The sequence below is a fragment of the Jatropha curcas genome, chromosome 7 (genome assembly GCF_041381405.1).
Source record: "Jatropha curcas cultivar XTBG-Jc1 chromosome 7, XTBG_Jcur_1.0, whole genome shotgun sequence".
Classification (NCBI taxonomy): Eukaryota; Viridiplantae; Streptophyta; class Magnoliopsida; order Malpighiales; family Euphorbiaceae; genus Jatropha; species Jatropha curcas.
The window spans coordinates 29694861-29719861 of NC_143157.1; the positions used below are offsets into that span (position 1 = coordinate 29694861).

At 37.1% G+C, this 25001-nt stretch overlaps 7 protein-coding genes, 1 long non-coding RNA gene and 1 other non-coding gene across 11 annotated transcripts; 2 read left to right on the top strand and 7 right to left on the bottom strand.

Annotated features, from left to right (window-relative positions):
* Positions 1 to 8: 8 nt before the first annotated feature.
* Positions 9 to 2283, bottom strand: LOC105643529 (pentatricopeptide repeat-containing protein At2g29760, chloroplastic). The gene has a single exon (XR_016321763.1). It is a non-coding gene; the product is annotated as a pentatricopeptide repeat-containing protein At2g29760, chloroplastic (transcript).
* A 249-nt stretch (positions 2284 to 2532) lies between these two features.
* LOC105643674 (DELLA protein RGL2) lies at positions 2533 to 4185 on the bottom strand. Its single transcript, XM_012228864.4, has one exon. It carries the CDS (start codon positions 4065 to 4067, stop codon positions 2709 to 2711), a length of 1359 nt encoding a protein of 452 aa, XP_012084254.1. The 5' UTR covers positions 4068 to 4185; the 3' UTR covers positions 2533 to 2708.
* Positions 4186 to 5019: 834 nt separating this feature from the next.
* On the bottom strand, positions 5020 to 6295 carry LOC149495162 (uncharacterized). Its single transcript, XR_016321775.1, has 2 exons — positions 5673 to 6295; positions 5020 to 5515 (listed from the first exon to the last, which is right to left on the bottom strand). It is a non-coding gene; the product is annotated as an uncharacterized LOC149495162 (long non-coding RNA).
* A 1608-nt stretch (positions 6296 to 7903) lies between these two features.
* Positions 7904 to 9202, bottom strand: ECHIA (enoyl-CoA hydratase/isomerase A). The gene is made up of 3 exons (XM_012228673.4): positions 8656 to 9202; positions 8288 to 8570; positions 7904 to 8200 (listed from the first exon to the last, which is right to left on the bottom strand). The coding sequence occupies exons 1-3, from the start codon at positions 9063 to 9065 to the stop codon at positions 8096 to 8098; spliced, it is 798 nt and encodes a 265-aa protein (XP_012084063.1). The 5' UTR covers positions 9066 to 9202; the 3' UTR covers positions 7904 to 8095.
* A 235-nt stretch (positions 9203 to 9437) lies between these two features.
* On the bottom strand, positions 9438 to 11106 carry LOC105643675 (GDSL esterase/lipase At4g16230). Its single transcript, XM_012228865.4, has 5 exons — positions 10745 to 11106; positions 10508 to 10633; positions 10193 to 10426; positions 9835 to 10090; positions 9438 to 9755 (listed from the first exon to the last, which is right to left on the bottom strand). Exons 1-5 carry the CDS (start codon positions 10958 to 10960, stop codon positions 9514 to 9516), a joined length of 1074 nt encoding a protein of 357 aa, XP_012084255.2. The 5' UTR covers positions 10961 to 11106; the 3' UTR covers positions 9438 to 9513.
* A 352-nt stretch (positions 11107 to 11458) lies between these two features.
* On the top strand, positions 11459 to 13125 carry LOC105643531 (Pectin lyase-like superfamily protein). Of its 2 annotated transcripts, none has more exons than XM_089723673.1 (5): positions 11459 to 11829; positions 11909 to 12029; positions 12172 to 12378; positions 12491 to 12735; positions 12838 to 13125. In XM_089723673.1, the coding sequence occupies exons 1-5, from the start codon at positions 11543 to 11545 to the stop codon at positions 12989 to 12991; spliced, it is 1014 nt and encodes a 337-aa protein (XP_089579799.1). In that variant the 5' UTR covers positions 11459 to 11542; the 3' UTR covers positions 12992 to 13125. The 2 variants fall into 2 exon arrangements, with proteins under 2 accessions (XP_089579799.1, XP_012084064.1); XM_012228674.4 differs by having other exon boundaries at positions 11461 to 11829; positions 11909 to 12071.
* Positions 13126 to 13224: 99 nt separating this feature from the next.
* On the bottom strand, positions 13225 to 14182 carry LOC105643532 (uncharacterized). Its single transcript, XM_089723674.1, has one exon. It carries the CDS (start codon positions 14093 to 14095, stop codon positions 13370 to 13372), a length of 726 nt encoding a protein of 241 aa, XP_089579800.1. The 5' UTR covers positions 14096 to 14182; the 3' UTR covers positions 13225 to 13369.
* A 1432-nt stretch (positions 14183 to 15614) lies between these two features.
* Positions 15615 to 17416, top strand: LOC105643533 (DNA-binding enhancer protein-like protein). The gene is made up of 4 exons (XM_012228676.4): positions 15615 to 15825; positions 15989 to 16044; positions 16954 to 17020; positions 17104 to 17416. Exons 1-4 carry the CDS (start codon positions 15694 to 15696, stop codon positions 17182 to 17184), a joined length of 336 nt encoding a protein of 111 aa, XP_012084066.1. The 5' UTR covers positions 15615 to 15693; the 3' UTR covers positions 17185 to 17416.
* A 613-nt stretch (positions 17417 to 18029) lies between these two features.
* LOC105643534 (uncharacterized) lies at positions 18030 to 24361 on the bottom strand. Of its 2 annotated transcripts, none has more exons than XM_020683007.3 (13): positions 23563 to 24361; positions 22784 to 23198; positions 22047 to 22704; positions 21707 to 21747; positions 21199 to 21267; positions 20749 to 20849; positions 20455 to 20533; positions 20157 to 20255; positions 19961 to 20029; positions 19786 to 19835; positions 19581 to 19662; positions 19313 to 19407; positions 18030 to 18677 (listed from the first exon to the last, which is right to left on the bottom strand). In XM_020683007.3, the coding sequence occupies exons 1-13, from the start codon at positions 24024 to 24026 to the stop codon at positions 18356 to 18358; spliced, it is 2544 nt and encodes an 847-aa protein (XP_020538666.1). In that variant the 5' UTR covers positions 24027 to 24361; the 3' UTR covers positions 18030 to 18355. The 2 variants fall into 2 exon arrangements, with proteins under 2 accessions (XP_020538666.1, XP_012084067.1); XM_012228677.4 differs by having other exon boundaries at positions 18030 to 18687; positions 23563 to 24359.
* Positions 24362 to 25001: the final 640 nt, after the last annotated feature.

Here is a 25001-nt window from a genome sequence, read left to right on the forward strand (position 1 = left end):
ATCAAGGATTATCACGATATAAAACATAAAAACTCAAGATGATACAACAAAAATACAAAAATATACAATGATGATGCATATAGCTTAACAAAAAGTTTTTATAGTAATACACAGACCTAGAAATCTGACCTCATTTATGCCGAGCTCTCCAAACTCTATATGATAGGTAATATGCATAAATAAGCACTAGGTTTATCATGGTCTATCTTTCTGAAACTCTACTTTTTGTGGTCTTTCTTTAAGATCGTGAGTATACCTCCCATGAAGATATGAATCACACGTAAATACCAATTACCGAGACCGATGCATCTCATAATTACCCTGTATCAACCAGCCATTTTGTCTCAACAGATTCATCCAGCATATGGTTGGTCATGAACATCCACAAAATTCTGAGCGGCTCAGTGGCAAGAGTGTCCTCAGGATGATCACAAATTCTACATATTAGCCCCACAACTTGATGTTTATCAGCATGATCACTGAAATCAACCATATTGACTGCAGTTATCCATTAATTTTACCAAGTGCCTTGATTCATTGCACAGAGGTTGTTACGACAGTCCATGGACATCTTGTGCCACGTGGTTAGCCATTATATCCAACAGCTCGTAAATATCTCTACTCCTAGGGTGAGAAATATCTCTAGCTGCAAATTCATGGACTACACCGTGCAGCTCAATCGAGCTGCAACCAGGCATTTTCGTCAAACCTTTCATTTTCATATCTTCCCTCAACTCTCGAACAATTTCCCATCTATTAACCATTGCATTTATATTTGAAAGAAGCACATAATTCACGTGATTTAGAGGCTCCATCTTGATTAAAATTCTCCCAACCTGCTCTCCCAACTTAACATTTCCGTGTAGTTTACAAGAGCCAAGCAGCGCTCTCCATATAGTTCCATCAGCCACCACAGGCATAGTCTCAACCACCCGAAATGCATCATGTAACAAACCTGCACGACCCAATAGGTCCACCAGGCATCCATAGTGCTCCATTGCAGGTTGTAGTTTTTTATCTTTCACCAGTCTATTGAAGAGATGTAACCCGACATCAACAAGACCTGAATGATGACACGCTGCTAAAATATTGACGTATGTGATTTCATTAGGTTCTACTCCACACTCTATCATTTTGTAAAACAGTTCAATAGCTTCCTCTCCAAATGAATTCATTGCTAGTCCTCCTAACATAGAATTCCAAACAAATACCTTCTTATCCAGTGCTTCTCTAAAAGCTTCCCTAGCCAAGTCTATTTGCCCACATTTACTATACATATCAATCAAAGCCGTTGACAAAAGGGCATCAACTTCAATCCCCCTCTTATTGAGGTACGTATGGAGCCAACGGCCTTGATCCAAAGCCCCCAACCTGGCACAAGCAGAGAGTAAAGTTGTTATGGTGATTTTGTCCATCCCAACCTTGGCAATTTGCATCTCTTTGAAAAGCTCGAAAGCCTTGCTGTAACAACCCATTTGCAAGTAACCATTAATTAACGCAGTCCAAGAAACCAAGTTCCTTTCTGGCATCTCATTGAATAGATAAGAAGCCTCACTCAGAAAACCAGCGTTAACATAGCCAACAAGCATTGTAGTCCAAGACACCACATCTCTTTCGGGCATTTCGTCAAAAACCCTCCGCGCATCACCTAACTCCCCTGATTTTACATACCCATCAATCAAACAATTCCAGGAAACTATATCTGGACTCTCAATTTTATTAAACAAACGTTGAATTAAAAATCCCTGCTCTCCAATTTTCACATAATAATCCATCAAAGAGTTCCAAGAATGAGAACCAAACTTAACAGGGCATTTTATCATCTGGGCATGAGCCTGCTTGCCTTCAAAAACAGCATTGAACTTGGAGCAAGCAGAAAATACAAAAGTAAAAGTGAAATCATCAGGATACAAAGAACACTCATGCACCATTTTTGAATAAACAACAAATGCTTCTCTTGGATTACCGCAATTCAAATAGCCCCTTATCATGGTATTATACATGAACGAGTTTCTTGGAATATTGATACTATCGAACAATTTTTGAGCATAATCAAGAGTATCTGGGTTCCCAAAGGAGGCAAATGATAAAAGGAGACGGCCAAAGGCATGTTTTTCTCCAATAAGAGAGGTCTTGACGAGAACGGTATGTGCTTGTTTTAGCTCTTCTACGTTTTTACAAAGCTGGAGAAGTGAAACGGCAGGATCAGGTTTCCTTGACTGAGAATTTGGTGTGAATTTGTCAGGTATTGAAAAGAGAAAGGGAGCGGAAGATACGCTCATATCTAGCACAAGCTTCTCTGCTAGGCAGCAAAGGGAATACAAAGGTGGTTAAGTTAGTTTTAGCGGAATTGTTCATATCTACGTCGTCGGTTTCGTAGCAACGGCCTTTTTAATTTACTAGCAAGCACACGAAAATATATTATTGGGTCATCGTTATAATTCATAGGCCGATGGCCCATTGTTTGCTAACATTGGACCGCAAAAACCGAATTGGTATGCAGCCTTAAAAAATAAAAATAAAGAATGGGCGGAAACTTTTCTCCCATTTTTTCGTCAGGCAGAGAAAGTTTTCCGTCCAGCAGGAAACTTGTTCGGCCGGGGAATTCTTTTTTCCCCTGTTATCTAGAGAATTTCCAAGCAACGACCACGGCTGGTCGTCGGAAGGCAGAGCCATTAATATATGATTAATCAAAGTTGGCAATCGAATTAAGATAACATCCCACAATTAGACGTCTTAGATTTCTTAGCGCAACTCTTCTTCGACTGGTCTTGTTGATGAAACTTCCAAGCAGAAAGAGAAAGAAGTGGAGTTCCCTTCCATCTAGTAATAATGGATTTATCATTCCTGTCAAGCGTACAAGATTTTCCTGAAGCAAAATTCTTAAGTGCCATCTGTGCTTGACTTAAAGATGACACACTAATTTCGGTCTCCACCATTTTAAGCCTGGTAAAATAAGCCCTCCATTCATCAATCTTCATGTCCCTGAAAATCCTTGCATCATCCTCAACTGCAACAATGTCTTGAATCTCCTGTGCTAGGCATGTTTCCCAAACAATCCTATTTGGATCACACCTTTCCAAACAAACATCAAGGCAATCAAAATGAGCACTATAGTAATGAAGTAGTGCTTCTAAAAATCGGTCGATGAATACCAGCGAATTATGGTTTGCCTCAATCTCATGGACTACGAATATGCATGGATGGGTTTTTCTTAGTACTCTCATTAGACATTCCAAGCAATCAGTCTGTGTTATTATGTTTCTGAGAATAGTCCTTGAGTATATGGCAACAACTTCACCATGACTTAAGTCGAACATTTCTTCTTTGAGATCTTTAATGTTATAAACTATAGCAGTTTTGAATGTAAATGGTAAATTTAAAGTCTTGGCAAAACAGGCCAACCTTTCACCTACTTCTTCCATTTGCAGCTTTGACGTTGTTTTCCCGACAGCAGTTATCTTTAGAAGCTCAATTGGGCATTTGTTTTGATTTGCAAGAGCTTGCATTAATATAGTGCAGTGCCCCCCAGTTTTGATTGCCAGGTCAATAAAATGAACTTTTCTTGCTGATTCCAAGTGTTCCAGAACTGTTTGAATTCCAGCAAATTGAGTGACTGTATAGGGAAGTTGGAGATAAGTTGCAATCAGGGAAGGAATCAAACAGGCTGTTGTCTGTTGTGGATGAATTAACTTTCCTTCTTTATTTTCTGATTCTATTGTTGTGACTGTCCCAGTTTCTCGAGCAAGTCTCTCTCGAAGAGCTTTGGTGAAATAATGAACAATTCTCTGAACTGAGTTTCCTGTAATGGAAGACAAGAAATCACATAAGTTGAGGAATTTGCCTGCTTCAGCAAATTGTTTGTTGTGCAGCTTGTGAGCTGCAGCTAGAAGTAGAATTGCAAGTTCCACATCTTTGGTCTCCTCGCAACAGAGATCAAACTTGGCAGCATCGAAAAAATGTTGGAGTGTGGAGAGGTCAATTTGTTGTTTGGAAGAAATTCGGATGAACCTTTCTCTGGCTATCCTCATGACCTGTCCCGTTGATAATCTTTGGACGCGAGACATTTTCTTGGCATATACTTGTTTCTCTTTGTTGTGAACTTGAAATGCATACACTTGCTTTATTTAGGACGGCATTCCACAGCCTGCCCAGTGTCCAGATATTTGTACTAGAGAAGTGCTTACAATTCCATATATATATATATATATATATATATATATATATATATATATATATATATATTTGATGAAGAATGAGGAAGATGATAAGAATTTTCTAGAGAATAGACTAACCAGAACAGAAAGAATTTAATTCTTGAAATTGTCGACATATATAGCCTGCACTCGGGTGATTCATCAATGAAGAAGATACTCTTTTGTCTTATGTAAGAAAAAACATTATTCGGCAAGGAAAGAAGTGTATGAAACTTCGTGTAGATGCTCACTGCTTAGTTGAATTATGTCAAAATAAGGTAAACGACTGAGAAATTTCAGGCTAGAAGGGGACAAGAATGATATAGTTTGGCAAATATTTAACAAGTTAGAAAATTGAATTTTGGACGATTTTGCATAAGAAGGTGAAGAAAGTTGTTGTAGCTTATATCATTGGTCACTTAAATGAAATCCATATTGGAGACTCAGGTGATGAAAGTGATACACAAGTCAGCTCGGACATAAGTGCACTTTAGAAACTATTCCAACGCTTGGACATTAATTAATTTGCTGAGGAAGTATTTCGTCGAAGTGAAAACCAGTTACACATTATTTCAATGCTCGGACAATTTGATTTTAATTTGCAGGGGAAGTACTTGTTGGAGCTGCAAACCATTTTGAGAACAATGCATGCATTAGCTGGTAGCGCTTGCTTGCACTTGCTTGCTAATAGTTAGTAGTTAATAACTCATGAATAGTTATTCAGTAATAGAAAATAGCTGATGATTAATCAAATTTTTTTATAATAATATTTATTAACTATTGAATAATTATTATAATTATAATAAATGGTCACATAAAAATATATTAGTAAATATTTTTATAAGATCAATATAGTTCAAATGCAATATAAATATAAAGATATTAGTAAATTAAGATATCGACGACTGGCCGTTGAATACAATTCAGCTAGTAAAGCTGGAAAAATCGTGAAATTGAAACAAAGGAAGGACAGACACTGCAATAAGCGAACTGTCTTGGTCCTTTGCACAGGGGAACGGAGAGGAGGTCCACTTGCTGTATAATTACCTTTGCTTACTCTTATAAAAGCTCTCCCATTGACTACCTAATCTTGTCTCCCAATTTGAGAGTCGCCGCTTCTTCCAGTAATGGTCTCCTCTAAGAACTATCACGTTCACCAAGATTCTCTTTCTCTGGCATTAATGTCATGCCCATATTTAACTCTGCAACAGCTAAAACCACAGCGTGTCTCAGTGTCTCTATCAGCTTAAATATTAGAACTGCAGCAGTTCCTACAAGCAGTCAAGCTGTCAAGGCTCCAGGTATTAACTAGCAGATTACTGAAACCAGAGAAAATTAAGATGATGAACTTAAGTACATGAGCATTCCAAGAAGCATGCGTGGTAAACCAGGGCAAAAGTTATATTATGCTGGGGGCAACAGAGTTGAGAAAGGGAAAGAGAGAGAGAGAGAGAGAGAGAGACAGAATCATCATACCGTTTTGGCTGTAAGATTTATCCTCTATCTAAAAGGATTTGCAAATTCTAACAGCAAAGTGCTATATGGAAGATTTAACATGTGCATCCATTTTGCATTGGCTTCTTGCAAAAAGAATTTAAGCATCCATCCCTACACATCACATGAAGCTACATGAAGAACTGGTAAACAACAACATGACAGAAGCCAGTTCATGTGCAAATTTCATCAAGTTCCATATTCTGCAAAATTTTAGAATAAAAATGAAGGAAAATTAATCGATATGAGTAGAAAGAAGGATGTAAAACACATGGATTGAGCCAATTAGTAGCAGAATAATCAGTCAGACTGTTAGTTTTGAAATAACTAACTCACAAAAAACAAGAACCCGACATTTGTTTTGGAATAAACAGTGTTCCAATTAACACAGTTCAACCTTACATCTTTCAAAATGTACTATGAAAACAAGAACCTGGGGAAAGACAAATAAATTACAAATCCCTAGCATTTAAAGACTGTATAGGGATCCAATTCGTCTATCTACTAAAAATTGAAACTACGGAGGAAATAGAAGCTGCGAAAATTTTAAACGAGAGTTGAGTTTCTCTTTCTTTTAGAGATCTCTACATGAATACTGCTGAGTTTACTTGTTCTGAGTAGGATTTGAAAGGCTTGGTGGTGCCTTCCTCTGACTTGTCTCCAGAGTTTTCTGGGGATCTTTAATGGCTCCACTTAAATTGCTTATGTTCGATGAAAATGAAGAGACAGACACTAGCAGTCTCCTTATATTTCTGTCTTCTGGACGGATCTCTCTATCATGGTGGAAGAACAGTAGAGAAGACATGAGAACGTGAATAATAATCAAGGCAAATAGAACAGCCAAAATTCTACTGGTTCTCATGTTATTCTCCAGGAAAGAAGATGAAACAAGAAATGATGTCTTGAAGGTAGGACATATGATGATATCTTTTCAAGAAAGGAAGCAGTGTACGAGTTTTACTCTCAAATCTGACTATCTTTTCAAGAAAGGTGGTGACAGTATAATTGATGTTTGGTACTTAAAAGACTCCCATCTCTAACCATGCATCAGGTGTTTTTAAGTTACTTAAGCCGAACTACAGAGAAATAACCAAGATAACGGACAGAGACTTTGCTATAATCAAGCTTCTTAGGTTAAAAGGAGTAGATCTAAATCACTTCCAAAGAAGATCAGTATTAGTTGGACCAAGGATACAATAAAACTAAAATATATCTTAAGGCATATACTAAGGTGAAGTAACAATGACGTCACAAAAATGTACACGGTAGGAATCCACTTATAATTCGAGTTTAAACTAGTAGAAACATAATTTAACTTGTCTCTGTCCTGATCATATTATCTTTAGCAGATATATTATGGTGATTTTATTCTTTATTTTTATCAGTACTTAGTAATGTGGCTTTTGTTCTTTAATAGGTTAGAACTTGGAAGCAGCTTCTCATGTGATCCTGAATTGAGTATTATATTTCTCTGACTTTTGTACAGTCCTCCCAAATATTAAACTTAATATCTCATGTGATAACTGATTAGTCACATGATATAAATCAGAAATCCATTTTCTCTATTTCCTTGTTTATTAAATCACCAAACAATGAATTTCTATTTTAGATAACCATTACAGCTAAAGTTAGGTAAGCAAAACCTGCTTTCCACAGCATAAATCAGCCCATATTCTTCAGGGAAAATGCCTATTTTCTATTCCACTTCTTATCATGTAGGACATGTACTACTTTGACTTGGGTTCTATCAAAATTGATCCTTTTTTACTGCATCTTACAGACTATACTAAATTTAATTAAATCTGGACTTCACGGCTATTCATCTCACCAAATATACTTGGCTAGTCAGCCAACCTTGAAAAATCTCATCTGGATTCATAAATATATTCTAACTCAAATTTCCTGTGTCGAAGATACTTCTTTTCCTCAGCATCATACATAGGTATAACAAAGAGCATGGATTTAGGACATAAAGACACTGTGAACATTTAGTATCCACATGCTCAAGCTCTATGAGCAATCTTTGAAGCATAATAGAAAATATATTCTTAACCTTAAACCTAAATTAAATTTGTAAAGCATTAGGCTTGGAAATTTTCCCACTGCTCCATTATATTGTTAACCTGAGTTCATGTTGGTTCAAACCTAAATCCAATAGTAGAGTAGATTGGAATCCCAATTTTGATATTTATACAATCATTAATGTTCAAGGATTATTTGTTAATTTTCAAGGATCATTAATTTTCAAGGATTATTGGTGGAATCTCCCAAACATTGTATCTGAGCCCAAAATCATCACAAATTCATAATGCAAGAACACAAAAATCTACAGGTCATTTTCAGACTTTCAAGGGCCAGCAAACTTGTTTATTTCTGCCATAAAAACGGCAACTAATCAATCAAAACTATAATTTAGAAGAAGCTTTCTTAGCTCCACGACCAGCTATGAACTCCTGCATCTTCTTAAACTGCTCCTTTGTCATTCCATTGTAGTAATCGTGTGCCCTTTCCTAAATACCACCAAACAAACACCATTTACAATTAATTCAATTTGGCAAATCAAATTACAGAAATAAAAGGTTTAAGAAGGTATCTACCTTCTCTAAAGAAAGAGCATGATTCAAGTCCAGCTTCAATCCATCATTAATAACAGCTTTGTATCGCAACACCAAGTCTTGATTATTTTTTATAATAGCCTCTGCAATTTCACGGCATTTCTTTAATAATTCACTCCCTTCAACTACATAATTAACCAATCCCCATTTCTCTCCCTGCTCTGCGCTTATTGGCATGGCAGTTAGTGATGCTTCACGCGCCCTTCCAGCTCCTATAATCCGTGGAAGCTTTTGAGACAGTCCCCATGAAGGAAATATTCCAAACCTGCAACAAAATATCCCAAGTTGAAATTTTGATTCAAGAACTCAACATTAGAACGAACGCCATGTCGTTTGCATATAATACAAACCTACAATGAGTATCCATAAATTTGGCTCCTTTAGCAGCTACCAGAATATCGCACGCTAGGGCAATTTCAAACCCGGCCGTTACTGCAAACCCGTTAATCGCTCCGATTATGGGTTTTTTGCACCGCTCCATCTGCGCGACGGGATCGGTTTCCACATCCTTCACGTCTCCTTTAAATACTTCCTCCGCTGCAGTCAGATCGACGCCAGAGCAGAACGCCCGACCAGATCCAGTTAGAATGATGACCCGCACCGAGTCGTCAATACCCAGAGCTTTGATCTCATGGGCCAAACGGACCATCATGGACCTGGTCAACGAATTGAGGGATTTGGGACGGTTGATTGTGATGATAGCGACGCCGTCCGGATCACGGGATACGAGGATGAGGTTTTCGGGTCCGGAATGATCCATTATTTCGCTTATTTTGGAGCAAAAAATGAGGGTTTTTGGCGGTGAAAGTTGGAGGCTTGGCCGGTTGGTTTTATGGAGATGTTTCTTGTTCTGTTTGCATTGATCTGCGTGTAAAAACTAGATAGTATGGGCTTAAGATAAGCTCAATATTATAAAACGTGTCAGTTCCGTGTCGTTTTGAATTTGCCTAACCACAATTATCAATTCTGAATTTGAATCAGAAGCCGAAAATCTACTGCCATTAACATCGATTTTTGATATCCATGAAAGGGATAGAAAATTAAGTCTGTAAATGATTTTACATGTCTGAAATAAATTCAAAATTTGAAAATCTATGATTTTATTCTTCAAATATTATTTGGCATAATCTTTATATTTTATTCCCTTTTCTTCTCAGTAAAATTGCAGCTTTGCTGATTCCAATTAAGTTATTACAGACTTTCACCTGTCATTTCCTTTGACCAAATGAAGAATTTGAAAGCTGACGAACATTGAAAGGCGACATATAATTTGTACCACCATCCATCATATGCTTTGCCATAATTAGCTGTGCAGTTTCTGTATAATGGAATGCATCCCAGTAAACATATTTGGTTCTGTCTTGGCAAACCAAAGATCCTCTGACACAGGGAATTAAACCCCCATGTAACCCTCCTAAGTGGCAACATGCTTCATCTACAATCTCAAATCCTGTCAAGAAAAGAAAGCCACTACGTAACTATAAACATCTGTGTATGTATGTACGCGTGTAACCATCTGATGCATATACCATATGATATGTAGTTTCGGACTATATCTTCTGTCATAGCATACGTATTTGCATAGATATAGTTTGATCCTATAAGATTTGTAGTAAGCTCTTCGAGCATTATCTTCATTTTTCCATTAAATGCTCTGATTAGCTGATTGACATTTGGATTGCAACCATCAAATATTAACGGACTAGCATCTCTCAGAAAAGGTAGACATCCAAGAACTGGAACATTTGCCACCACAAACTTTCTAGCGTCCAAACTGTAGAGTTTCTGGAGCAATTTGAGTAACAAATTTAAGCAAATATGCACGTTAAAACTTAAGAACTGATTTATATTTGTCGAATGCATGTATGTATATTGAGTATATTCTACCGCAAGTTGTGATGTAAATGTTGATAACAGAGGTTGATAAAGAGTATCTACAGATTTGGGAGTATGGGATCGGTCTTTTTCTTTATTGAGCAACATATCATTTGAACCAATTCCAACAAAATAGATAGCATTATTGAGCAACTCCTTTGCAGCTTGAGCACCAATTTTTGCTATGATTTCTTTCCTGGTTTTTGCAAAGTAACTAATTTGTTGGTCGAGGCTAATTCGTTCACCCTGTAAATAACATATATACAGATAAATGTGCAAGTAATAATAAGTGTAGTAATTAATAACAATAATTGGCAGAAAGTTTACATATAATTGTCCGCTTGAGTTAAAGATTCCTGCTCCAGAAGAAGCATAGTTGATTCCCTTTAGAAGCACATCTCCAGTGGCTGTTGGAGCCAAGTAAGGAGGAGTTAAAATTTTCAAGCCTAATTCCTGCTCTGTTAAATACAACTATAAACATTCTCAAAAAACCCTGTTCTAGAGTAACTTAATGGAAAACAAAACTGAAAAGTGAAAGCAAAACTTGCCTACAAAATCAGTTGCTAATCTACCATTTGTGTATCTTCCTGATGGAACTCCATATTTGTTCCCAAAAAAATCGATTCCATTGGGAAAATAAGGCTTTGCCAAAGTTTTCAGGTAAAAGTTATTGCCTACATCATATAGTGAGTCTCCAAAAATGAAACAAGCTGGAACGTCCTTCGCTGAACAAATATTCAATAGCAAGTAGAGAAATGAAACTTGGCATATCATCTTCATTGCTGCAATAACTTTTCTGCTATATGCTAATCACCAATAACCATATATATCTATAAGAACAAACTTTTACAAGCAATCTATTCTAAAGCAGCAACCTAATTTAATAAATGGTCTGAAACAACTGGTTTGGCAGGTGAGGATGGCTCTATTCATCGGAAAAGGCCATTCCTTGGGCGGCTATAGCCTTTATCTTGTGTAATTGTATGTAGGCACTGTAATAGACTGCAGCGCTAACGAGTCGTCAACTCATTAATGTGTAGAATCCTGCCTAATGGAGGAAAGATCAAAACTGATATTGGGCCTGATGATTGGTCCAATTAGGTTTAATCCAAAATGATTTTACAAATCAAATGGGCCTCACAATAGTGTTGTTAGCCCAAAAAAGGAAAGAAAACAACTGAGAATAATATATGAACCACACAAGTTTCGGTTAAAACCAACCAAAAAAAGAAAGGCGTTTCCTAAACATCATAAAAAAATAACTGTCATTTGCATTTAAACATCAGCTCTATTCCATTATTTTCTTCCAGAGCCTCTGACCCAGAATTCACCTGAAGCCAAATAAAAACTGTCTCCTTAAACATGCCTTTGTCCTCTGTGTCTCCTTTTATGTTCCTTATTAATGCTTTCAATGTTGTCTTGGCAACCATTTTAGTCAGTGCAATCTCTTTTTCAGGCGACGTTGATGCCATTTCCGCGAATAAAATCATAGACGCTCCTTTATTAACGGAAAAAATAGGTACAAATACCACCATCAAAGTCGATATCAATGGCGAGGGAGATTTCACGTCTATCCAGGAAGCCATTAATGCTGTTCCAGTGAACAACGATAAATGGATTATAATCCATGTAAGGAAAGGAGTATACAGGTATGTATTATTATTTAATGATTGTATAAGAGAAATTGAGTGTTTAATGGTTTAACTTTCTAAAAATTTTGGGTTGCAGAGAAAAGGTACACATTCCAAGAGAGAAACCTTATATATTCATAAGAGGGAATGGAAAAGGAAGGACAGCCCTTGTCTGGTCTCAAAGCTCTGTTGATAATATCGAATCTGCTACTTTCAGGGTAGAATCCCCCCATTTTATTGCTTTCGGTATCAGTTTCAAGGTAGTATATATATATAAATATACATGTCACTAATTAGAAAATTATAGAATTGTTTCTTATATATTACATTATAAATTAATTTTTGGTGACGACATTGTAGAATGAGGCTCCAACTGGGGTGGCTTTTACATCGCAAAACCAGTCGGTGGCGGCATTTGTGGGTGCAGACCAGATCGCATTCTATCACTGCGGATTTTATAGCACCCATAATACTTTATTTGATTACAAAGGAAGGCACTATTATGAAAGTTGCTACATTCAGGGCTCAATCGATTTCATCTTTGGACGTGCAAGATCCATTTTTTATGTAAGTACAGTCTCTATATATATATTCAATTTCTCAAGTACAGTTGCTAAGAAGCCAAGTACAAGGAGGTAATAATTAATCAGTTGGTTGCGTCGGTGTTGTTTGTTTAAAGAACTGTGAGCTCTTTGGGATTGAAGACATGAGGGTGAAGATTCTTGGGTCAATAACAGCCCATAACAGAGAAACAGAAGATAATAGTGGATTTGTTTTTGTCAAGGGAAAGGTTTATGGTGTTGCTAGTGTCTATCTGGGAAGAGCAAAAGGTGCTTATTCTAGGACCATCTTTGCAAAGGCCTATCTCTCTAATTCTGTAGCACCACAAGGTTGGACTAATTGGAGCTACAATGGCGCCACAGAGTAAGAAATATTTCTTTCCTTCTAATTTTTCAGGTTATGGTGTCTTCATCTTCTTAAGGAAATGTTCTTTTTCTTTTTTTCTTTTCCTCTGAACTGGAACAGTAAGCTTTTCCAAGCGGAGTACAAAAATCATGGCCCAGGATCCAATACGGCAAAGCGAGCTGCGTGGTCGAAACAACTCACAGATCAAGAAGCTGAACACTATATGTCCATTGATTTTATAAATGGCAAAGAATGGCTGCCTGCTTGGCAATGAAGTACGTTAATGTTGAAGTTGCAATAGTAATTTATCAGTTACTGTAAAGATTGTCAACATTGGTTATTTTCTAATTAATTATGTTCTTAATTTATTATTATTGAAATTTAAAAAAAAAAAAGTCGTTATTTTCAGTTTGCTTTTATAATGTTAACATTTTGCAAATTCTTTGATTTAATGCCTGGTTGAAAGCTGATTTAATTAGAAATTTTCCCCTAATTAATACCTGAATATAATTAATTATAATCATCATTTAAATGGATATATTACATAATTCTTTTGTGACGTAGTTGCTACAATAATTTTGCATAGAAGTAAAAGATGCAATATCTTGCTTTTTATTCATTCTAGTTGCTGTGATTTTCATTACTTAATTAATTAGTGCCCGCCGCCAAACCCTCCGCCAGCACCTCCACCAAATCCGGCTCCTCCTCCAATGCCACCACCTGAACCTCCTCCGAGACCTCCGCCTCCACCACCACCAGCTCCACCTCCTCCTCCTAATCCTCCACCAGCACCGCCACCTCCTCCTGCACCACCTCCTAGTCCCCCACCATTGCCTCCTCCAAGGCCTCCGCCCGCACCACCACCAACTCCTCCTCCTGCACCACCTCCTAGTCCCCCACCATTGCCTCCTCCAAGGCCTCCGCCCGCACCACCACCAACTCCTCCTCCTGCACCACCTCCTAGTCCCCCACCTTTGCCTCCTCCAAGGCCTCCGCCCGCACCACCACCAACTCCTCCTCCTGCACCACCTCCTAGTCCCCCACCTTTGCCTCCTCCAAGGCCTCCGCCTGCGCCACCACCAAGTCCTCCTCCTGCACCACCCCCGCCACCAATTCCTCCTCCCGCACCACCTCCTAATCCTCCACCTTTGCCTCCTCCAAGGCCTCCACCTGCACCACCACCAATTCCTCCTCCAGCACCACCTCCAAGGCCTCCACCTCCTCCAACACCTCCACCTCCTCCAAAACCTCCCCCTCCGCCTGTTCCTAAACCACCTCCAAGGGTATCTTTCTCAAGTTTTCGACATTCTGCTAAACCTAGCACCAACACAAATGCCACAACCATAATTCCAACATACTTACTAGAAAATTTTCCCATATCTTCTCACAGAGAGCAACGGAAATTGGCACCAGCAAGACAAGAATACAATACAAGGCCACCTTATAATTCGTTACCAAGAAGGGGCTTTATTTATAGCATTAACAGATGAAATGCATTAAATGAATTAGTTAGAGTCAACATATGTGTGTTCCTCCATGCAAGCATGCATGAGACTGCGAACCACGATCCTACTGCTTAACGCAATGGAGCAAAATTCAACTGGGTTAATTGCAAATCATTATTGGCCGGCAAGAACTCATTAAGATAGTTGTCCTCGTTCTCAACTACTAACCTACTTAATAACAATTATACTCTATTTCAGCATTTACTCATCCCTTCTTATCTACCAGAAAAATCCTCACTTATTCAACTTAAGTGGAAACCAGCTTTCAGCGACTAATAATGCACTAAAGAGATGGTTATATGTTGCCTTCCAAACCCCGACATCACTTTATTATCAATTCTTGCAAAAATGTTGGGAGCTTAGTGCCAAATCCGCTGCTATATTAAAATGTCTAACTTCTTGATTTCTTTCCTTTGGGTTTTAAGCCACGTGACAAAAAGAATTTTACCCAATTTACATAGCTATCTCAATTTATTTTAGTTTTTATCATTAACCCTTTTTTAAAAAATATTAATATTACAAGTTAAGTTGTCTTATGATAAAATCTATCTCAACTCATTGTTTACTTGAAAGGGATGAAAAATATTTATGAGCAACATATGATACTTACTTAAACTGATTCCATCATGGCTCTACCTATAACCAACCAATTAAATATAAATTTTTTAAAAATAGTTCTTTGTTTATTCTTTTTTTTTAATATATAATTAAAAATATTTTCATTAATTTAGATTATTGGTAGGTGTAATAAATAAGTTCCTTCTCATATGAGGAGAGAAGAGTAATTGAAAATCCTAAAAAAAAAAAAAAAAAGGTCTTTTGAATGAGAAAATTTGTCGCTGACACCTAGAGTATGATTGGTCTCGTACATCAATGTATTAAGTTAGATTTTCAAACTTAATTAATAATGAAAATACATCACAACTGCAGTGGGTCCACAGGCGTTCCATTTTTCTCTCTTGTGACGCCATTGTTAGTTTGACCAAGCCTGCTCAGATCCAACAGCATTCCCTAATTATCAATTGTGACAGGACTAGACAGTAATTTAGATGGCCAAATTATAGTTTTATAAATCAATATATATTTTAAAATTTTTCATTCCAAAATTGAACAGAGGCAGCCGTTACCTCACTATGATGGGTGCCGTTGGGACGCTGTAGCCTCCTTCTGTCCCTAACCAATGCGCATTGGGCTTAGAATTGAAAAACGGTAAAATGTCCGCTGTATTTTTAAACTCTTCGGCCCATAAAACTCTCCACCTTTATGGGCTCGGGTCACAAGTAACAAGTCCAGACTTTCCAGTGGCTGACAGCATCGCGGGCCGGATCAAGCAAAAGGGTTACTTTAGTCTTTTCGTTAACAATTCGTCGGCTCCAGAAGACAGGCACAGCATCTGTTGACTGTAGTGAAGGTACATAAGCTGCAGAGAGGAAATAGAAGCTAGGGTTTTGGTTTTAGAAGCAAAGCAGAAATGGAGGGTGCAGATGAAGGAGGTATAGAGAGAGTTGTTGACTCCAAGGACTTACAACAACAAAGCAAAGCCCTTGATAAGCTCACTGACCGTGTCGAAGATCGCCAGCTCGATTCCACTCGCGTTCAAGAGGTTTCTTCTTCTTCATCTTTTATTTTTTTGGCACTTTCTCAGTTTCAATTGTTAAATTTGATTTTCTTGGGCATAATAGGAAATGTGAATTGAGAAAGAAAAGGAACTTGGATTATTGTAGCTTTGTATCTGGAGATTATATGCTGTCTTTTCCTTTGAATAGGCTATGGCTTCGATTGCTGCATCTTCAGAAGCCGATTGGAATGCTATGAGAATGAGGTATCAACCAATTATCCTCTTTTTTTTTTTTTTTTTCATCCTCTTCTTTTTTTTTTCTTTACATTTAATGTTCTTTTAAGTTTTGGTTGAATGTAGATTTTTATTTGGGCTAACTGATTTGAAATTATTGCTGGAATCGAGTCTTGTAAAGTTGATCTTGCTTTACTTCACTGATTTGTTAAATTAAATCCATAAATCATCCCCTGAGACTTACAAACATAAATATGTTAGGCAACATGACCAGAATTTATTAAATGCATAGTGATGCCAAGATAGATTTTTAATTGGGTCAGAGCATTCTTCATGTTCTTCGGGCTTGGCCTACATTATTGTATGTCATAATGCTTCATGTTTCAAGCTGCAGTTCTGAATCAAACAGAATAATCAATGTGGTGAAAAAATGAGTGTAGAAATTTTCAACAAGTAGTGCAAGATAAGAGTGTACGTAATGTGGCTATAATGGAGCGACCTTGAACACTGGTGGCCTTGTTAAGCTTGTCACAGCTTCATAACATTAGAAGATGTAGATACATGTATAATTTTCTACTGGGTATTGCAACATGTATTTGATATAGCCTGTGAGTCAAATATTTCCTTTATGTTTCTAACTACTAGAAATAGGCATGTGCTACTTTTGTTATCTATTGGCCACATTATGGAAAACCTCTTAAGCTAGCATAGGATTTTAGGATTCAATCTGAATATCAATCGTGTACAGTCTAATATCTAATTTCACCCAATTGCAAGTTGGTGGGTTTAGTTATGGGATTATTAACTATATTTGAAAGGGACTGTAGCATGATCATTTTCGCGGAAATATTCCCCATATTTTGGGTTTATCTCCGCTTTTCTCCTGTTATTGTGAATCTAAAAATGTTTACTTCTTCGTGAAAATGTTGTTCATCACAGGGAGAAGGAATTGGCTGCTGTTAAGATCAATGCTGCTGATGTGGACATAATAGCTAATGAACTAGAGGTTACTTTCCTACCAGTTTTGACTGCTGAAAGCATCCATTTGCTTCATCTGACTTCTAACAGTTTCCTTTGCTATGCAAACAGTTGGATAAGAAGGTAGCAGAGAGAACCTTAAGAGAGCACAAAGGTGATGCAGTTGCTGCAATTCAACATCTTCTTCGCTAGAAAACCGGATGATGAACGAAATTTTTGTTTCAAATTTAGTTGAGAATCATAAGCATGAAACTTTGGGGTGTGAACAAGAATTTTCAATTGTTATCCGCTGAAAACTATTGCAACCCCTTGCCCAATTAGACGTCTTTTCATATTTGCAAGTTTGCAACAACCCATATACTATGTCCGCACCATGTATTGCTAATATATGGGGTGTGTTAATACTGCTGTCCCCATTTAGATATGTTGTGCCAGTATATTTTGTTTCCTGTGTAAGAATCATATGATGCCAAATTCAGCAGCCACAATCTGAGATTGCCTGGAGCTGCAATTTCATGGAGGACTTGTTATTTATTAAGGTAGTGGTTTGGCCAAAGCACCATTACTCATTGGTCTCGAAATTTCAGTATTGCAGAAAAATGAAAAATTCCTCCATGGATTCGCAATTCAGCTTGGAAAGTCCATGCAGGAATTGGTTGGATGAGTTGGATACTTTTTAATATTTTTTTGTTCAGCTATATTAGTAAAATAAATAAACAGTGCTCCAATCCAACAAAGTCTGGTTGCAACAGATAGTGGCATTGTCTCGGTGCGTGGTACTTTTAAATTCTATAATAACCTGATGAAAAGTGCCCCATGATTTCAGATTTTCCACTCGTACAGGGGAATGGGAAATTATCGTCCAATCGGCAATCACTCACACGTTTTCCTCTTGGTCTTGGCAAATAGTTGATCGAGATGGAGATAAGAATCCATAATCATTACCTTCTTCAACAAAGTCAACGACCAAATATTCCCATGTTTTTGAACATTAAAAAGAAAGAACAAGTTTATGCAAGCTGACGTGCAAGACTGCCTGAGCGGTAACAACTGCGATTGTGGAGGATACCATTCAATAAACAAAACCAAAAAACAAAAAACAAAAGCGAGATAATTATCTGACTACATTTTTATATATTGAAGATTGTGTTTTTTTTTTTTTTTTTTCTGTACAGCTTTTCAAAGTGGTCCTAAGCAACTCTCACATAAAAATACTAATGGTTGCAAGAATCCAACCAGCATAATTCCAATTGCAGAGCACCATTGATTATGGATTTTGAAGATTTTTCATGATGTCAGTAAATAAACAAACACCAAAACCAACCAATCACCATCAAAATTAGGCAGCTAAAATGGATGCCAACTACTGCCTCATTTTCTTTTTTCTTTTCCTTGTCTGTCTGTTGTGAGCTTTTTCTATGCCAATACCACAAACCTTTAGTGGCAATCTGTGGGCAGTTGTCGTAACCATCTTCTTACTAGAGATTTCCAGTAAAAAAAAGGAAAATTTTGCCATTGCTTTTTGTGGCCATATCAACAAAACAAACCACAAGCAAAAGAATTTCGGTCTATAATTCCTTTTGTGTGTTATCTCCAGCTGCAGAACGGGCCGCCTGGAATTGAATTGCGTATTGTCTCTGCAGATCCCTAAGCTTTTCCAGCAGTTCTTGGAAAGATGGACGGCACTGAGGATTGCTAGTTACCACAAAAGTTAAACATTCACCGTTAGCAAGCATTATTAATTTGGAAATGTTTTTAGTTTATAACTAGAAAAGAAAGAGACAGAAAAAACAATTACTTACTCCTAATATAGTTGTCCTAATCAATACCCTATACAACCTAACACTACGCATTCCAAAATAACTGCGCCACTAAAAAGAAATTCACAAAAATGAACCTCAGATATCTGCCGACATTAAGAAATATCTCCATATTAATGTCATGTGGGCGATAAACATCTATAAATCAAACCATAAGATCCCAATTTAGCAACTTAGTATTAATTAGATGAATCTATAGTCACAACTTGTATTGTTTGTATATTGCATTTCTGATGATTTAGAAAAATCCTCACACGCTAATGTCAGACATGAAGGAAGCAAAAAAGTGAAGAAAGAATCAGAGTAATGAAAAAAATAAAAAAAACATCACACTTAATTGTGATTTTCTAGCCCATAAAACGTTGTTCATGTGCAACTCTAATTAAATGTAGTGGATGTCTAATAGGCTTCCCAAAACAACCATTAAGCCCTTTTAACTGTGATTTCACGATTAAAAAATTGAAACAAAATCTTATAACAATCATGGTTAGATTAAGCACCTGTGCCAGCAACTCTCAATTGTAGAAGCCCACTGTGGATCAACATCTTTGGGGATCTCTAAGCGTTGGTTCATGAAACCTACAGCTCCAATCACCTGCAAGTATTAAACAACCCATTGTTTGTGTAGTGCCATTTAACAAACAATATAGCTCCATTTTTTGCCATATGCATTATACTTTCAAATCCTGAAGGATTACATCTGATCAACAGTTTGGTTTTACTTTCCTGAATATATAACCTCCTAAATTGTTCAAGGGAAGTCTATACCTGCATTGAGTTGAGATTATCCCAAGGGATCTTCTCAGTGGCAAGTTCCCACATAATCACCCCAAAGCTGTATACATCAGACCTAAATGCACCCACACAGCACAAAAAAACATATTATACTTAAAGTTGGGTGCTTAGAAAGAACACTTCGAATAAGCAATCAATACCAAAGTTTTAACATTTCTACAGAACAAAGAGTACATACTTTTCATCTGAGGGTTCATTTCGCAAAACTTCTGGCGCCATCCATTGAGGCTGAAATTCAAAGAATTCATTAGATCTGATATTAAATTGTTTGAACATAATCATGCAAAATTATTTAGACCAACAGGACTAATAAAACTGAAAAAAGAAAAAGTATCATTGCTCAGTTAAAATACCGTTCCCTTCCCAGTCTTAGTTGTCAAGTAAGTTTCATGCTTTAGACGCGATAGACCAAAATCACCAACCTGTCCAGATAATATTCAGATTACTATCACTGCTATTATTACCTTTAGAATCTGGAAAATTCCACAAATCAAAAAGAAAGAAAGAACCATAAAAATGGAAAGAATTTACTTATAAGTCATGATATACCTTTACGGTCCAGTTCCTATCAACCAGAAGATTTGAAGACTTCAAATCACGATGAATGATAGGTGGATTGAAATGATGAAGATAATTCATACCACGCGCCTTTTAAAGGGTTAAGCAATAAAACAATGAATGAGTTACAGTTCATTAACAAAGAGCCAGAGATTTTACACAGGTGCCTTAAGAAGAAATTCAGAAAGTGGAGCAGTGATGCTAGAATTATTCAGGTGGAAAGGGAACACAACAGCTGCAATCTCCAAAAAATAAATGAACTTTTCTGATAAAGTTACTGAAAACTCACTATATCCAATGCCATATGGATGCGCCGCCTCCAATCCAGTTTAGTTGTGTTCCTCTGGAGTAACCGAAACAAACTTCCACTGCATTAACAAGAAAAATAAACAAGCGGATTGTCAGCCCAATATGTCCATCCCATTCCTTTTGTTATTATTATTATTATTATAAAAAATTCAGGTCAACCAAATCAATTCCATGACATACTGCTCCATAGAGAAGATTTCTTTTTCAAAGATAGGAGGAAAATGTAAAGCAGATAGCTGGCTATTGCAGTTCTTGAAAGTGAGTTCAGAATTACCGTGGAAGGAACTCCGTGACAATGCAGAGACGCTGAGCTGAAGTAACAGCACCCATGAAAAGCAATACATTTGGATGGCGAAGTCTTTTCATGAGAGACACCTTCAAAATAGAACAATAACATGGGATAATTGCTTAAATTTAAGAACAGAAGAAAAAGAAGAAACAGGTTTCTCTTTTACCAGTGTCTAGCTCAACTTAGTTGCACTTGAGATTTTATAGCATCAGTAACAATAATCATGAAAAACCAAGTTCCAGTCACTTTTATATATTGGATATTATTAAATCTGAACTCTGAAAGTTGTCCATGCCATAATCAGACAAAAGTATTTAGCATTAATAGAAGTTCAGGTAAACGAAGGGTAGCATTTCACAAAGAAAAATGCTGAATGTACATATGACTATGAATTTTTGGTTTAATGCTGCAACATCAAACAAATAGAAGATATACCTCTTGTCTAAATGACAGTACTACATCTTCTGAATATTCTTGCTTGGAGAATACCTTGACAGCAACATCCTGAAATAAAATGGATATCACTCAACCAATTAATATCATCCACAATATTGTTGCACTTCTTTCCCTGCTCCATCTAATATAAAAATAACTAGAGGCTTTAACAAACCAGAGACAACAAAAACTTCTCAGACATTTCTTCAAAATAAAAAAAATTAAAAAAAAAAAATTCTCATACACAAAACATAGCTTCTATATTATCAGCATGCATGAAATTTGAAATGGTAACTTGGAATTAGGAAATTAGCAGGGTGTTTAAATTTTCAAAATTCAAGTTGCTTTTTTCATATTAGAAATCTAGAGATGAAAACCATAGATTTGGACAGATGGCAGCTAATTATGATACATCTCGTCTCAAACTACTTATATATGGATCCATATACATTGAGTTTAAGCATCCACTTCAGAATAAAGTTGTTTGGAGGAAGAGCAAAGAACATACTGATCCATACCACAGGGCATGATATACAGTCCCACACGAACCTGCATGAATATAGCACAACATCAGCGAAATGAAAAATCAGAAAGGAAGATCAAACAAAATATCAAAACATGAATTCAGAGACAAGCAACCTTGATGAGAATACATGAAATCACCATTAGATGGTCACTCATAATTGTCAAACGTCCATTAAGAAAAATAAAATTTCATTGCAGATGAAAGACTTAAAATTCAAGAAAGATGAAATGCAGGTAAATGGATTCAGTTTAGGGCATTTTAAAGTTGATAATTCCTGAAAATAAGCAAAAGCAAAGCACAAGAATTAACTAGAGCTTATTACCTTGCCCAATCTGTTCACCAATCGTCAAGTCTTCCCACAATATTTCATAATCCAAGCAATCAGTCTCCACATCCACCTTATTAATAGCACTACTGCTGGTACTTCCACAGCTACTGGCACTGCTTGTGCTGTTAACATTAACTGAGGATGACCAAGATCCAGAGGCCTCGTTATTGGTAGGCCGAGTACTGTCATTTGCCTGGATTTCTGGTTTTGCACTAGAGGAGGGACTCCCTTGATGACCTGTATCACTTTCTTGATCATTTTGCACCCAGGGCCACATAAAACGGGTGGTCCTTACATCTGAGCCTTCCCGTTCATTCCCTCTCCAAGGCCATGATAACCCTTTCCTGCCAATCCAAGCCTCAGCCTTTGAGTAAATCTTGTGAATTGCTGGTTTTCCTTCGCTCTCATCGCCGGAATCTGTGGAGGGTTTTACTGGGGAAGCCTCGTAGTGTGAAAATATTCCGAAATGAGATGGATGCACATCTCCTCTGGGAGTGCTAGCTCCACTAGAGTTTGCATCCTCCCTATGGTCAGATAGAGCTGCATCTGAGAAGCCATGATCAGATTGATGACCATCGCTGGTCCCACCTTCACGATCCATGTTATCTCCCGTCCGAATTTTTGATTTCACTTTGTTGCTCACCTTTGATGCCTGTTTCGGCAACCAACAATCAAGGTATTGCACACTATAAAATTAAATTCACGTCAACACAAGAGCCTAATAGACTAACCAAATTGGATATCTTAGATGCAATTGCTGCTTGCAAGGGCTGTTGAGAATCCAGACCAAGTTTTGTTGTGACACAACTTCTAGGTCGACTAAAGCTTGAATCAGCTTCTGAATTATTTGAACCTGCCAATGCAATCTTCATTTCTTGAAAGGGCCGTGAATCACTTGATACACAGATAATCCCGACCAAAGTACCGTCATCGTCATAGAACGGTGTATTGGTTGCAACAGCTGTAAACCTATCTCCCATCTTAGTCTTGACAGGAAACTGACCTGTCCAGCTCTCCCCCATGGTGACACGATGCACTATACCATTTGCCACCGAAAAATCCTGAGGATCTACAAGCAGCTCAATGGCATCCTGGCCGAGAGCCTCCGCTGAAGAATATCCGTAAAGGTGCTCAGCTGTTCGGTTCCTGCAGAAACGGATAATAACTAAACACACTAAATTCGATACATCAATGGCATTGAAAACCAATCTTCACATATAATTTAAGCCAAAAAACCGCATATTCAACAGTAATTGACAGTAAAACTGCAAGTCAAAGCTTTATCCTGCTCTTTTGCACAACGAATTTCGTACTTCCAATTCCTAGTAGTGAACCGCCAGTAATCTACGGTTCCATCGACCATTAAACCAATTAAGATCCAAACAGTCCAAAACAACCTCCCTTCCCCAACCAATCAAAACCAAAATCCATTAAAGGCAACAAAACCTGCAAAACAAGAAACTCAAAAATAAAGACAAAAAAACAAAAGTTCTATAAATCCATAACTCACCAATAAATGATACGGCCCGTAAGATCAAAAATATGTACAGACTGTCCCATGGACTGCAATATATTCAAATATTGCTTATCAGTAAACTTCACCGCCGATGGCCCGCAGTTTGCTCCTTCTTTAGCAGCATTAGTAGTGGTAGCACTCGTCACACTCCGGCTTTCTCTCTGCAACGGCGACGAATGCCTAAACGACACCGAGCCCTTCTTCCAAGCTGCAATAGCCTCGAAACCAGGTCCAGTCCCACTGCTTCCTCTCCTCCTAGGCCCAGTCCTCTGCGGCGATATAGAATGGGAACGTTGTTGCGACTGCTGGTGGTGATGATGTTGCCGGTACTGCAAGTCATGCTCCGATTTTGGATCGCTAGTAAGCTTAAGCTTAGACATCTCTTGTTCAAGATGAGCTTGCCCTGCTTCCAGCTCCTGGATCTTCCTCAGCAGCTCCTCAGCTGGCTGAGTGTCCATTTCCAGAATCCAAAATCACACACACTTCCTCTCTCTTTAGTCGATAATGATTTCTAACGAATAAGGATATAGGGATCCATTCATGGCCTACTAATGTCCAGCAAAGCAGATGGAAGAACTAAGCATAGCATAGAGTTGAAACCTCGAAATTGATAAAAACACTGCACACACAGAAGTAGGAGAAGAAGAAGAAGAAGAAGAGAGACTTTTATCCTTCTTTTTTTTATCCTTCTCCAGAAGAATTCTATAGAAAGAGAGCGATGGAAAAACTCTTTTTTTCCTTTTTTTGGTTTGGTTCTTGTAATTTATTTTATCACCATCATCTACTTTTCTCTTTAATCTGGGGATACTATTAATTTATTGCTCGCCTTGTTCACAATAAATGTCTGTTTTAATTTGAGACGTACTATTAAGTGTTATTTATTTTCCTATTTTAATTAAAAGTCAATAAATTAATTTATAAATAATTTTTGTTAGTTTTAAGCATTTATTTTAAGCAGAGCTCATGAATTTCATTAATTAAGTTTAAATAAATTTTTATGTAAATCTCCAATGGTCTTGAGGGGATGTAAATAGTCAATCAGAATCCAAACTCAATTTCAGACTTGATTCAATAAAATTTAACTCGATTTAAAATTTACTGAATTTAAAATTTTTATATTCGATTTAAAATTTAAATTCAATTTTCAAAATTTTAAAACGAATTTCAACTTGATTTAAGTCAAACTTTTCAAATTTTTTCAAAGTCGAAATGAAATTTCAACAGCTTGCGAGCTAAGTCGACTTATTTTTTAAAATATTTCCTTGCATTAAAAAGGTTTTTGATTTTGGGTGTGTTGGGGTGGGCAGTTAGTTTGTGGTGTCTTGTTGTTTTTGGCTTCTCTTTCGATCTCATCATTATCGTCTGCATCTAACCATTTAGTCCAGACATTATTTTTATTATTATTTATATATTATATATATTAAAGAAAAAGC